General features: G+C 43.7%; 1 protein-coding gene across 3 annotated transcripts in view; it reads left to right on the top strand.

Moving 5' to 3' along the window:
- GADL1 (glutamate decarboxylase like 1) overlaps positions 1-13,342 on the top strand; it is a 179,030-nt gene that overhangs the window by 145,875 nt on the left and 19,813 nt on the right. Inside the window, exon 15 of one of the 3 annotated variants that reach the window (XM_043886403.1) lies at positions 709-1,089. The exons of the other annotated variants lie outside the window; for them this stretch is intronic. Within the exon in view, the coding sequence (XP_043742338.1) occupies positions 709-1,074 (366 nt within the window). The 3' untranslated portion in view covers positions 1,075-1,089. Of the gene's footprint in view, positions 1-708; positions 1,090-13,342 lie in introns of those variants that run through there. 3 annotated transcript variants of the gene reach the window in all.

The raw sequence follows: 13,342 nt of genomic DNA, 5'->3' as shown, positions 1-13,342 counted from the left end.
GCAGAGCGGTGAGGTGGTGAGACCAGTGGGGGGTGCCAGTGCGGCAGAAATCTGATTGTCCATTGTCTCTGGGACCAGCTGTGGTGCATCTAGATTGGGGCAGGTGAGATCACCCCTCCAGTCATTTGTCTTTGAATTTATATATTAGCCTGTATTCCACAGATGCCACCATTCAGAACCTGGAGGGCTTTTTTCTGCTCTGCTTGTTTATATTCAGTTTGCCTAAGAAATGACTCCTTACTTCTTTCTTTACCAAATACACTCTTTTAGCTTTGCTACAAAAGTTGACCTTGGAATACAGATGAAGTCCTGTGTCTTCCAGACTACGTAGACTATAGCATGTTCTATTGCTTAGTTGCTTTATCAGGGCCTGATGTTCATTGTAAATAAAAAATGAGCCAAGTCAAGCTCATGAATTAGCACTTATTTGGAGTGCAGCTGAAAATAAATTAATTTGAAAAAGATACTAATTTAAATCAAGCAATATGAAACCATAGAACAAACCACATATACGCGCACGCTTCTGTGTGTGTGTGTGGTGTATGTATGTATGTGTTGCTAATATCGGCAATTAGTTGTAGCACTTACGGCAAAAGATTGGCACGCGGGAAGAAGGGAGAGATGTAAATTTGTACTTGCTTTATACTCTCCAACATCTGAAAGCATACAGTGGTGCTCTCTCAATGGCCACCACGTCGTTTCTTACAGCCTCACAATTTGGAATGTTGTTTGGATGTCTTGGGAGACCCAGCGTTTCAGAAACCTTGGCAGAGGGGAAACCAACAGGCTCCCGGGGCCAGTAGGTGCTGTCAGTGCATCCTGCCCATGCGGGCAACTCCATACCCTTACGCGGCGTCCACAAGTCAGGCTCTCAGAGTGTGTCCGGTGACCGAGAATGTATGCTCAACGCAAGACGCTTCTGAAAGTAAAGTGAATGGTGTTAATAATTACACCAGAAAAACACAGCTTGGCGCAAGCCAGCATTCCTGGTTATATGCTCTTTTGTTGTTCTTGCTCATGATTATTCCTCTGATGAGTTCCAAAAACAGAAAGCATGTTTTTATTCTGTTTTGATATATGTGTTTGATTAAACCAGAATCCTCTTAGAAAAAGAGACCTTTGTAGTGAGAATGATACACACTCATTGTGAAAACAAATTGAAAAACCCAACAATACAGAAAGTGCAAGACGAGTAAAAGTCCGTCGCAGTGCCAGAACCCAGAGGTAACTACTGTTCACAGTTTGGTAAACATCCTTCTGGTCTTCTCTAAATATGCGTATACAGGCACAGAAACACAAATATACTCTTACACAAATGGGATCAAATGATGTATAATGTTCTACAAATCTGCTTGCCTTCAGTAAACACTTAGGCATCTTTCCATGGTGTCCAGCATGGGTCTGCATAATTTTAACGGCTATATACACAAGAAAATGCATGTACCATATCATTTTACACAACTCAGCCTTGCATTATTAACATTTGGTTTCTACATTTTTAAATTTAATTTTTGTTTTATATTGGAGTGTAGTTGGCCTCCTAGGTGTCACTAGTGGTAAAGAACTCACTGGCCAGCTCAGGAGACTTAGGAGACCTGGGTTCAATCCCTGGGTTGGGAAGATCCCCTGGAGAAGGGCATGGCACCCCACTCCAGGATTCTTGCCTGGAGAATCCCATGGACAGAGGAGACTGGTAGGCTACGGTCCACAGGGTCGCACACAGTGGGACACGACTGAAGTGACTTAGCACACAGCTGATTTACAATGTTGTGTTAGTTTCAGGCATACAGCAGAGTGATTCAGTTATACACACACACATATATATATTCTTTTTCAGATTCTTTTCCCATGTTGGTTATTACAGAATAGAGTTCCCTGTGCTGTAATAATAACTAACTAATAATGATATAATAACAACTCTATTATTTAGCAGAGTTCCCTGTGCTATACAGTAGGTCCTTGTTGGTTATCTATCTTATATATAGCAGTGTGTTTATGTTAGTCCCAAGCTACTTTGTCCCTCCCATCTACATTTTTAACATTAGAAGTAACAGAGGTGAATGCTCTGGTTTACATTCTTTTGATTGTAATTTTGACTCCGTCTCTCTCTTTCACAAAAGCATGTCAGAGGAATGAGAGAGATGTTCCATGGGGAATAATCTGAAATGCTTTTAACTTTAAAGAAAGAGGAGGAAGAGGAGGTATTACCTGCAAATTCCTATAATATAACTTGATTAGTAACAAGTTGTCCACACACCACACACCTTTTGAGTGCCAGCAGCATCTCTGGAACCTTCTCTGAAGTCCAAGCTCTCCTGCCCAAAGCATCCTTTTCCACCACCCCTGGTCTCTGCCTGTAGGCCACTGAGTCTTAAGTCTCCATCACATTTGGTTCTTCAGATCTGATGTTGAACCAGCTTCATTTCCTGCGGTAGTCATTTTCATGTTTTCTCACCCTTCTGTGAGGAGTGATGTGCTTTTCCTGCTCATTCCCTGCCGGCGCCCTCAGCGCTGGCTTATGTGAGGTGCCGAGGGCGGGCAGATGCCGTGGGCAGGGGGACTCAAGCCACTAAAGCGGCAGCCTCCGCTCCTCTGCCTGCCTCCAGGCGCCCTTCACAGTGCCTGGCAGACTGAGGGTGTACTGCCAGGGAAAGGCTGCCCTCCTTCTTAGTTACAGGACCACCAGTAAATACACGGAAAGCATAGTTGAAATGTTTGAAAACTGCTGTATTCTCTTAAGTTCAAAGTAAGTCCAGTTGGTTTAAAGTATTGGCTTCTTGAGGACGTCCCCGCTGGCTCAGATGGTAAAGAACTGCCTACAGTGTGGGAGGCCTGGGTTCAGTCCCCAGGTTGACAAGACCCCCTGGAGAAGGCAATGGCTCCCCGCTCCAGTATGCTTGCCTGGAGAATTCCATGGACAGATGAGCCTGGTGGGCTACAGTCCATGGGGTCACAGAGAGTCAGACATGAGTGAGCAACTAACATATATATATATATTGGCTTCTTGAAGAAATTTCCCAAGAGTCACTTGTTGCTAAAAAATAAGCAGGGCGGGATTACTATAATGATGGGTAATATACCATTTGGGGCTTCCCAGGTGGCGCAGTGGTAAAGAATCTGCCTGCCAGTTCAGGAGATGAAAGAGACATGGCTTTAATCCCTTGGGTCAAGAAGATCCCTGGAGGAGGAAATGGCAACTCACTCCCGTATTCTTGGCTGGGAAATCCCATGGACAGAGAAGCCTAGCAGGCTACGGTCCATGGGGTCACAGAGTCGCGTATGACTGAGCGACTGAGTACACACACACATATGCCATTTGTCAAACAACGGGAGAGTTCAAGGAGGAAGCAAGACAGCCACCCAGCATCTGGCTGCTCCTCTTCCCTTCTGATTAGAGACAGACCAAGGGTAAGATGGAACGTCACTGTCTCCCCGGGGGCCACTGATCCAGGCTGGGAGACCTGATGGAGGCTTTCTTCACCTGAACCAGAAAACTCAGCAACAGGAGAAACATGAATACAGCATTTACTTCCATTTAGAATAGCTAGAATCAGTTATCCCAGAAACGGTGATGCCCCAGATGGCAAATGGAGAGTGTAACTTCTGAGCAACAGCTAGAAATGACAAGGCAAGCTTCCGATCCAGAAAGTGAAGCCAGGTTTTTTTTAAAGTCAGAATTAGGTGAATGAAGATTTGTTAGAAACTATTGATAGTTAATCACAGTCAGAGTAATACTGGGTTTCCCCAGTGGTGCTAGTGGTAAAGAACCCACCTGTCAATGCAGGAGATGCAGGTTCGAACCCTGGGCTGGGAAGATCCCCTGAAGAAGGGCATGGCAACCCACAACAGTATTCACGCCTGGGAAATCTTATGGACAGAGGAGTCTGGTGGGCTACAGTCCATGGGGTCACAAAGAGTCGGACACACCTGAAGTGACTTTGCACGCACACATGCACACACCACGCGGTGGGGGGGGGCTTGTTGTTTGCTCTATTTCCTCCTCTTGAACTTGAGAGGAGTCACATGACATTTATTCAATGCCAAGAGCATGCAGATGCAACGCATGAGGGGTGTGACTTTGAAATGCAGAGCTGAGAAGTTATAGGTAATTGAATGAATGAATAAGTGAATAAATAAACAACACAGCTTTATATAGGAGAATTTAAAATGTAATAGTTGAATTAAATTCAACATTCCTCCCCAGTTAAAAATTCTTACACCCACCCTCGTTATTGAACAATCTTGTATTTATTGGGCACTTTTTGTGTGCAGCTCACTGTGAAAAAGGTGCTGTTGGTACTCATTTTCTGCCAATAAAAGCAATTGAGTTCTAGAAATTTTTTTAAACGTTTTGGTAGCTAAGCCTCTGACACGTGTACTATTCAACTGAAAGCATGACAGTTGATAGATGCGTGTTTGAAAATCTGGCGCCCTAGCCTCATTCTTCCCGACTCGTCAGTGTTGTTCCCAGATGTGACCTCTGGCTGGGTGGGCTGTTGGTTGGGGTGACTCCTGAGGTGTCCCTTCCATTCCTACCATGATCCATGGGAAGGTGCTATGGGAGCCTCGCCGTCCTGTCCCAGGAGGTGGACAGGTAACTAGCTGCAGCTGGTCTTGGCTGGAGTACACGCGGGTCATCCTGTTTGGCTTCTGCCCTCACTTTAAAAATCACACCATCATCATTTCAGACACACTTGAGAGTCCAAAAGAATTGAATCCGAACTGGGCTTGGGATTTCCTCCCTGTTCCTGCACTTCCTCAGATCCTTCACTAGATGGTGTTCCACGTCAATCCTTAGTCTACGTGGTTGCTTTGGTCCAGGAAAATGGGGGAAACACACAGCCATCCCTCTGTGACCGGCCACGGTCCTCCCTCTGGCTTCAAGAGTGGCTGGGCCCTTCCCCACTAGCCGGTGAGTAGGTGTGCAGGGGTGCGTACTGTTGGGCTATTTCACAGGCCATGCTCTTCAGTATCTGTGCGCGGAGGGGGTTCTGCCAGGAGGCGTTTCTGTGTGATCGGCAGGAAGCTTTGCTAGACCCATCAGCGGCAGTCCCTTGACTCTGGCTGGTGCTGGAAATCACAAACAGATTCATTCTAACTCCCTGGTGAAGACGGCCCATTTAAACCACAGGCCACTGTTGCGACAGGAACTGAAACTCAAGGGTGGTGAGTGAGGTAGACAGATGAGTAATGAATAGAAATATTTACAGAAGGTGACAGACCCCAGAAATATACACACTTGTGCCCACATGTGTAAATCTTGGATCCGTGTTTCTTAGCACTTTGGGTCTAGGGTCTTTATTTCAAAGGAAATGATGAATTACTGTTGTTTTTCTTAAATACTGAAAAATTCACTTGATTCACAAAAGATGTTGGAGTCCATCTTTCAAAAACAAACTGGAAAAACAAAAACAAAAACTGGATTTTAGGATGCTCTGAAAACAACAGTCCAATGAGATGAATGAATAGATATGAACTTGTCCTACTTAGTTCCACAGTTCCTCACTCCTTCCTGCCCCGGCTGCTCGATTATTCAGATAGCTAAACATGCCATCACTTTGACAGCTGTATATGCATTTGATTCATTACTGTCAGTAGCCAAGGAGACTGAATTTTTTCATGACACGTTTGAGTCTGGAGGCAGCTTCATGAAAAAAAAAACAAAAAACAACTTTTAGACAACCCAGCAGGTTGGGTCTGAAATCCCTGGGCGGGAACAATGGCCTGGTTCCACTTGAGATGACTCTGCTATCACCTTCGACAGAGCAGAGCCCAATTCTGTTGGGCTGGTCTGAGGATATGCTTCGTGTGCAAGGCTTAGTCTGGGCCAAGGGCAATGAAAATTATCTGAGCAACAAAGAGAAACATGCCATCGTATACAAGTGCTTTGGTTTCCCAAGGGACCAAGAGGGCCTGTGAGGATAAAGGATGGGAGTTCCTGGTCTCGATTGTATTCATTCATGAAGGGATCTTTGAGTGGTCCCCTGCTCTGTAATGCTCAAACTCACACTAGCTCATCTCTACTCTCCTTCATAGCCAGCCTAAATGCTCAGAGACAACACTGAATCCATAGAAAATTATTTTTGTACATGTGATCTATCCGGTTCATTTTTTCAGGCATGCAAATGGCAATTTTAGTTGACAGTTATTTTAACAATTTTTTTCTTGCATCCCCAAATTATATTTCATTTTTATTTGTTGATGTTCCTGAGTGTGAGATGCCCAATGGCCTAGAAAACAGTACAAAGGAGGAAGAGAAAGATGATTCTCACAGAAATGTTAGCCCACCTGTCAGCCTGCTGCCCAGCGGGACAGACTCCAGTACCACTCTTCACGTCGCCGTGGAAACACTGATGGGGATGCCTGTTTGCCTCTCTCCTGATGTTCATTCGCCTTTAATAAGGAGGTTCCCGTCCTTGACTTCACCTCAGAATCACAGGGCAGTTATGGTAAAAATCAGACTTCCCGGCTCAATTTCTTATAGAATGAAGATTCAGGAGGTCTGCGGTGGGTGGTACCCTAATGTCCGTATTTTTATCAAGCATCTCCAGACAGTTCAGAGGCATGGTGTGTAAACTCCAGAAATACTAGACAGGTGCTTCAGGGCCTCGTGTAAATGCTACAGTCTTCACCCACCACTACACTTGAAGTATCTTGATGTCAGGATTAAACAAATATTAAGTCACTTTCCTGTTCTTTACTCCCTTCTCCACATGTTTTTTAAAACACACAACAATACCATCATCTCAGAGCAATTTCACTTACTTTAAAAATCTCCCCTACCCTGTGAATAAGTAGAAGCTTCCTTAAGTATATCTGCAGAATTTATACAAGAATATTTCTCCCTCCCTCTGTACACTATGCCGGGAGGCAGGCATTCAGACCTGCCTTGTGTCTTCTGAGGGAACAGTGATAGATAAGGTGCAAGTCAGATCATCCATTTCTGAGACAGAAAAGACACTGTGTGGTTGCTAATGATGTTGGTCGTTAGTTTGGCAGTTTGACGTGAGAAGGATGGAGGGGAGGGGATCTTTGAATTCAGGGATGCAGTGAATCCAGAAGAAGTCCTGGAAGATAAATGTAAAATGCTAAATCAGTCCAGAAAATGTATCAGAAAACTAAATGTATTTTTCTCCGGTGGCTTTTACATTTATGGGGAGAAAAAAGTTGGTTCAGTTATCTCAACAATTGTCTCTGGTTCATGTGCCAAAGATGGTGGATACAGGTGGAGAGGTCCTAAGCACATTTGATGCTCATGGTTGATGTTAGAAGACAGAAGCGACAAGACATAGAACAACATGGTATTGAGATTCACTGTCTTTTAAAAGAAAGCTTGACTTCCCAGTCTGAGTTCAATAAGTCACAAAACTGACTTCTGTGTGCCTGAGCAGATGGCACTGAAATCTTGTTTTCTATCCCTTGTCCATTCAGGACAAGCTCTAACCCAAGGCTTCAGGAATTTCTTAACTTTGCTATAGAACACAGAATTATGATCTGTTGTTCAGTATACACCCCTGAATTGAAAATAAAGCACTTCCATGTCAGGGCAATATAATTAAGACTCTAATTAATGGACATGTAAATCATGACAGATATTAATATCTATTCTCAGTTACCCTGTTTGTCGTATCAAACCAATTGTTTAGCAGATGTTGACCTAAAGGATTCTCTGCTTCATCGCATTACTGTTTGATCTCATGTGTTAACTCTCGTGTGTTAAATAGGTCTTCACTGAGAATCCGCCCTGAGTCTGCAGAGCAGGACAAAGATGGATGCAGGGAGTGAAATTCATTGAGTGCTTACTCATTGACACTTTATATTTATCTTAAAAATTTCTAAAAGCCTTATGAATTGGCTTTTATTATTTCTATGGCAAAACTGAGGGACTACCCATGTCCTTCCATGACCACGGGGTAGCTTGTAATGTTAAAACACTATAAACGTGGTTGTAAAACTTTAGGCTTCTTGGCTGTGTGTCTTTTAAATTTTCTTATGTTATAGCGGTGTCAGCCCACAGACCAAATCCAGCCCATTGTTTGTTCTTATAAATTCAGTTTTATTGGAACACAACCACAGTCTTGTGTTCTTTATTATCTACAGTTGCTTTCACTTACTGAGTAGTTGGAGCAGAAGTTATAATGGCCTTCAAAGCCTAAGGTATTTACTGTCTGGTACTTTACAGAAAAACCTAGCCAACCCTTGCGCTACAGGTCAACGCCGTTTCTGAATGACTAAACTACTTTCAGGATGGCAGATACTCATCAAGTAATAGTTTAGGTGTTTTTTTTTTTAATGTTTCTATTGTATCTTAACCTAGGTAACCTTAATACAGGTCCTCAATGAATCTTGTGGTTCTTGTTTAGTCACTAAGTCGTGTCTGACTCTTTGCAACTTCATGGACTGTACCCTGCCAGGCTGCTCTGTCTGTGGCATTTTCCAGGCAAGAATACTGGAGTGGGTTGCCATTCCCTTCTCCAAGGCATCTTCCAGACCTAGGGATCAAACCCACATTTCTTGCTTTGGGAGGCAGGTTCTTTACCACTGAGCTGCCAGGGAAGCACTGAATAATAGTTTTGAATCTGCAGATTGTGGCCTTGATTCTGCCTGTGGAAATCTAAGTGTGTGAGGTCCTCAGAGCCTGAGGGTGATAGTCTCCCCTGTCTAATGCGAGGAGAATTAGTTACAGCCAAACTTCCAGACTGGGCACGCAGGTGGCTCAGTGGTAAGGAATCCCCCTACCAGTGCAAGAGCCGCAGGAGATGCAGGTTTGGTTCCTGGGTTGGGAAGATCCCCTGGAGAAGGAAATGGCAACTTGTTCCAGTATTCTGGACAGAGGAGCTTGGCGAGTGACGGTCCTTGGGGTCTCAAAGAGTCGGATATGACTGAGCATGCACACACGCATGCACAAACTTCCAGACAAAGGGGAATTACCTGGATTCTTCTAAAATGGTACTCAGGGGCTTCCCTGGTGGTCCAGTGGTTAAGAATCCACCTTGCAATGCAGGGGACATGGGTTCATCAGTGGTTTGGGAACTAAGATCCTACATACCCTGGAGCCACTAAGACCCCACACAGCCAAATAAATAACTAAATGTTTAAAAAATAAAGTTTAGATAAAGTGGGGCTCACTTGATTTTGTGAGTCCTGGATCTAAGCTTCTCCACCTTGGTTTGAATCCCATTCAATAGATTTCATGTCGTAATACAGAGCAAAGGAGCTCCCCCACCCCAATTGCACGTCTGTTTCTTGACCACATTTCACGGTCTGCTGAGGGTTAGTCGCTGCTCTCCTCTGCCGCAGGGCCCTCATCCTCGAAGCCCGACTGAAGGAGGGCCCCATCTCAGATACGCCATCCTCACAGTAACAGGAAAGGAAAGAGCTGACAGGAACACACAAGGGCTCTTAAAGTTTCAGCGCGCACGTGGCCATGTGCCAGTGGGAGGATGTTACACATTCCTGCTGCAGAGAGGCCCCGCAGGCTACAGGCAAGGGCAGGGATGCACAGCGAGAAGGGCCTGTGGATAACTGAGGACAGTAAGGGAATCTCCCGCAGGCCCAAAATCCCCCGTCCACCACTAGAGGACCCCTAACCTCCTAAGCATCCCATAGATAACCAGGGTGTGTTGTGAAATCTCAGAGCTATCCTTCCCGTAAGCAGGTCACAATCCCCCTCTTCTTCAGGGTAGGTTATTGTCTGTGTCCTGTTCTAACCCCCTAGCCTTACCTCACCTTCCACACCACATGTTCCTGTTTTTCTTTCTGGGGCGAGTGCCTGTGACTCGACAGACAATCAGTGGTGAGGTTAAGCAGGTCGCCCCGGCCGCTCCTGACTCACTTCCATCAGCGGGTGGGCGCATTCTGAGCACTTCAGTCATTTCAGGTCTCTGCTTTCCATCTGTCAGGGTCATAGCAGAGAAAGTCAGATCGCCTAGGAAGACACCTTGTGGTATAAGTTTTAAGAAAGCTGACGGCTTTGTGAGCCTGAAGATGAAAGTTGCCAGTTAAATGCAGCTATTTCTGGCTAGTCTGCCTCAAGGTCGGGGAAGCAGAAGAAGATATTAAAGATCCTTCCCCAAACTAGGTCAGAACTGCAGTAAAAGATGAGAGGCTGATTTCAGGAAGCCGCACAATAACCCACTCACACAAGTTGACCAACGTAATTTGTACAGTGTTTTTGGACTCCACGAAATGGTCCAAGGAGATGGATTAGTTAGCCACGTGGCTGACGGTCCATTTTCTTTGCTCCTCTCCGCCTTACTCCATTATTTCCAAAGCTAAGCCAAAGCAGGTTTGAAAAAGCAATTTCATCATTTTAAACCTATCACTGAACAAGTAAATCAAGAAAGTAGTCCAAAAGTATTTCTCCCACTTAAAATGCTGAGAAATCCTTAGAAATTGAAAAATGAAATACACATGTTGACTGACCTTCAAAATTAATATTAGGACTTTGGGATTAACAGATACACACTACTATACATAAAATAAATGAGAAGGACCTACTATATAGCACAGGGAGCTATACTCTGTATCTTATAATAACCAAAATGGAAAAAAATCTGAAAAATATTTATATGTATATACATGTGTGTGTAACGGAATCACTACAAACATGGCAACACAACTTTAAACTAATACAACATTGTAAATTAACTATACCTCAATTTAAAAAAAAACAAAAAATAAGGTTTATAAGGTTATCTCATGGTTATACCATTTTGTTTGCTTATATGATATACTAGATTAATAAGTATTAAACACAAAATTCTTCCCATTAAACTGAGGAACAAATGAGGTACATCTGCCCATGCTGCTGTGCATTAATGTTGTTTAATGAGCACTACCATTTAATGGTCAGAAGAAGGCATGGGTTTTAAAATATTTAAAAGGAGATGATCCAAATACATTTATTTTAGATTGTATGACTATAAACCTGTAAGACCCAAGAGCAGCAGATAAAAAAACCTTTAGAAATTTTTCATAGTAGATCAAAGATGAATACCTAAAAACAGTTTCCTTACATACAGAGTAAGAAATTAGGAGCTTGAAAATTAAAACATATCACAAGACAGATTTTTAGTCAAAATAATTTCATTACCACAATAGCAAAAAATACTTGAAAAATAAATAAGAGTTAAATGAAGTATATAGTACCTTCAGAAGAAAACTATAAAACTTGGGAGGACCAAAAACCTACCCTTAATGTTCTGGGAACAATGTCTGTTTTATAAATTATTTCAAGTGTAGCAGCTTTAGACAGCCTTTTTATTATGCTCCCAGATTTTTGTGGGTAGGAATTTGGACAGCACAAAGCAAATGGGATCACAAGACCAGGGGTGATGCAATGGCTGGGTTTGGAATATTCTGGAAGCATCTCATGCTTGTGTCTGATGGTTGGCCCTGGTCAGGAACCCCATCTGGGGCTTTCAACCAGGGCACCTGCTTGAGAACTCTCCAGGGGGCTGGGATTCAGCACAGCTTGGGGGCCCAGGACAGTTGGACCTCAAAAGGTGAGAGTCCCTGAGAACCAGCTGGACTCTGCCCCACTCTCCTGACCTCACCTTGAGGCCATACAGCATCCATCGATTTCTACTGCTCACTAACCTGCCACAGATCCTCTTCAGTTCAGGAAATCTCTGAGAACAGTGCCAAAGAATTTGCAGCCATATTTTAAAAATCACCTCATTAGGAAACACCATAATTTTAGATTGCTGCTGCTGCTGCTAAGTCACTTCAGTCTTGTCCGACTCTGTGCGACCCCATGGACAGCAGCCCACCAGGCTCCCCCATCCCTGGGATTCTCCAGGCAAGAACACTGGAGTGGGTTGCCATTTCCTTCTCCAGTGCGGGAGAGTAGAAGATCAATTTTCCCTAATTAATATATAGGCCTAATATAATTCTAATCTTATCAATGGAAGGGTTTTTTTTTTTTAATCCTCTTTGTATCCCTTCTTTTTTAATTGAAATATACTTAGTTTATAGTGTTGTATTAGTTTCAGGTGTACAACAAAGTGGTTTAGCTATATATATATATATATATTTTTCAGTTTTTCATTTTGGTTATTACTGGATATTAAATATAGTCCCCTATGCTATATAGAAGGTATTTGTTGTTTTTATAAATAGTAGAATATATCTGTTACTGCTGCTGCTGCTAAGTCACTTCAGTCGTGTCCGACTCTGTGCGACCCTATAGACGTCAGCCCACCAGGCTTCCCCGTCCCTGGGATTCTCCAGACAAGAACACTGGAGTGGGTTGGCATTTCCTTCTCCAATACATGAAAGTGAAGGTGAAGTCGCTCAGTCGTGTCTGACTCTTAGCAACCCCATGGACTGCAGCCTACCAGGCTCCTCCGTCCATTGGATTTTCCAGGCAAGAGTACTGGAGTGGGGTGCCATTGTCTTCTCCGTCTGTTACTGCTAAACTCCTTATTTATCCATCCTCCACTTTCCCCTTTGGTAACCACAAGTTTGATTTTTGTATCTGTGAGTTTGCTTCTGTTTTGTCAATAAAATCATTTGTATCAATTTTTTCGATTCCACATATAAGTGGTATGTGGTATTTGTCTTTCTTAGTACGATCATCTCTAGGTCCATCTGAAATGGAGCAGGACCCTATGGGTCCTTGACCCCATGTTTTCTGCCTGCCTTTTGTCTGGGCAAAAACCTTAGCCAAACAATAAGTATAATCAGGGAAGTGAGAAAATGCAGAAAAAAAGGAAAACAGTCCAACAAGACTAATAATAGTTTAGTCAGTAAGCAAAGTCAATGCTTTAGTTCCTTCTCAAGGGCTACAGATAATATTCTGAGCCATGGCCCGTGAGCTCTCTTACAGAGACCAAAACACCCACCAGCGGGAAAAAGTTAACTACATAATGACCAGACTGTAGTCATGGCATAAGATGCTGCAATTCCGGTAATTGGCCTCAAGGAAATGGTAACAAACCAAACCTGGAACTAAAGACTAAATGTACTTAAAACAATCAGGAGGACGTTGGTCAGAGTACTGATGACCAATTTCAAGATGACCATCAGAGCTGACTGTGCTGTTTCTGCATGTAGCCCCCTCCTTTAAAAGTTCTTGCGCCCTGATCGGTGGGTGGAGGAGGGGATTGCCCTCTGGACAGAAGTCCAGGTCCTTCCCTCAGCCCAAGATGCTGGGCTTTTAAATAAAGCAAACTTTCGTTTCCACCAGCCTTTTCTTTACTGGCTTTGGAGCCAGGAGCGCCTGGACCCACTTTAACTAACATATTGGCGCCCACATGAGGCTGCGCTCTCGCGATATCTGACTCCCCGCTCTCTCGATATCTGGCTCCCCAGGGTTTTTCCCCAGCTAGACCGCCGC

The sequence above is a fragment of the Cervus elaphus genome, chromosome 24 (assembly GCF_910594005.1).
Source record: "Cervus elaphus chromosome 24, mCerEla1.1, whole genome shotgun sequence".
Classification (NCBI taxonomy): domain Eukaryota; kingdom Metazoa; phylum Chordata; class Mammalia; order Artiodactyla; family Cervidae; genus Cervus; species Cervus elaphus.
The sequence above is the reverse complement of the archived record's forward strand: the minus strand, read 5'-3'. Positions and strand labels throughout refer to the sequence as shown.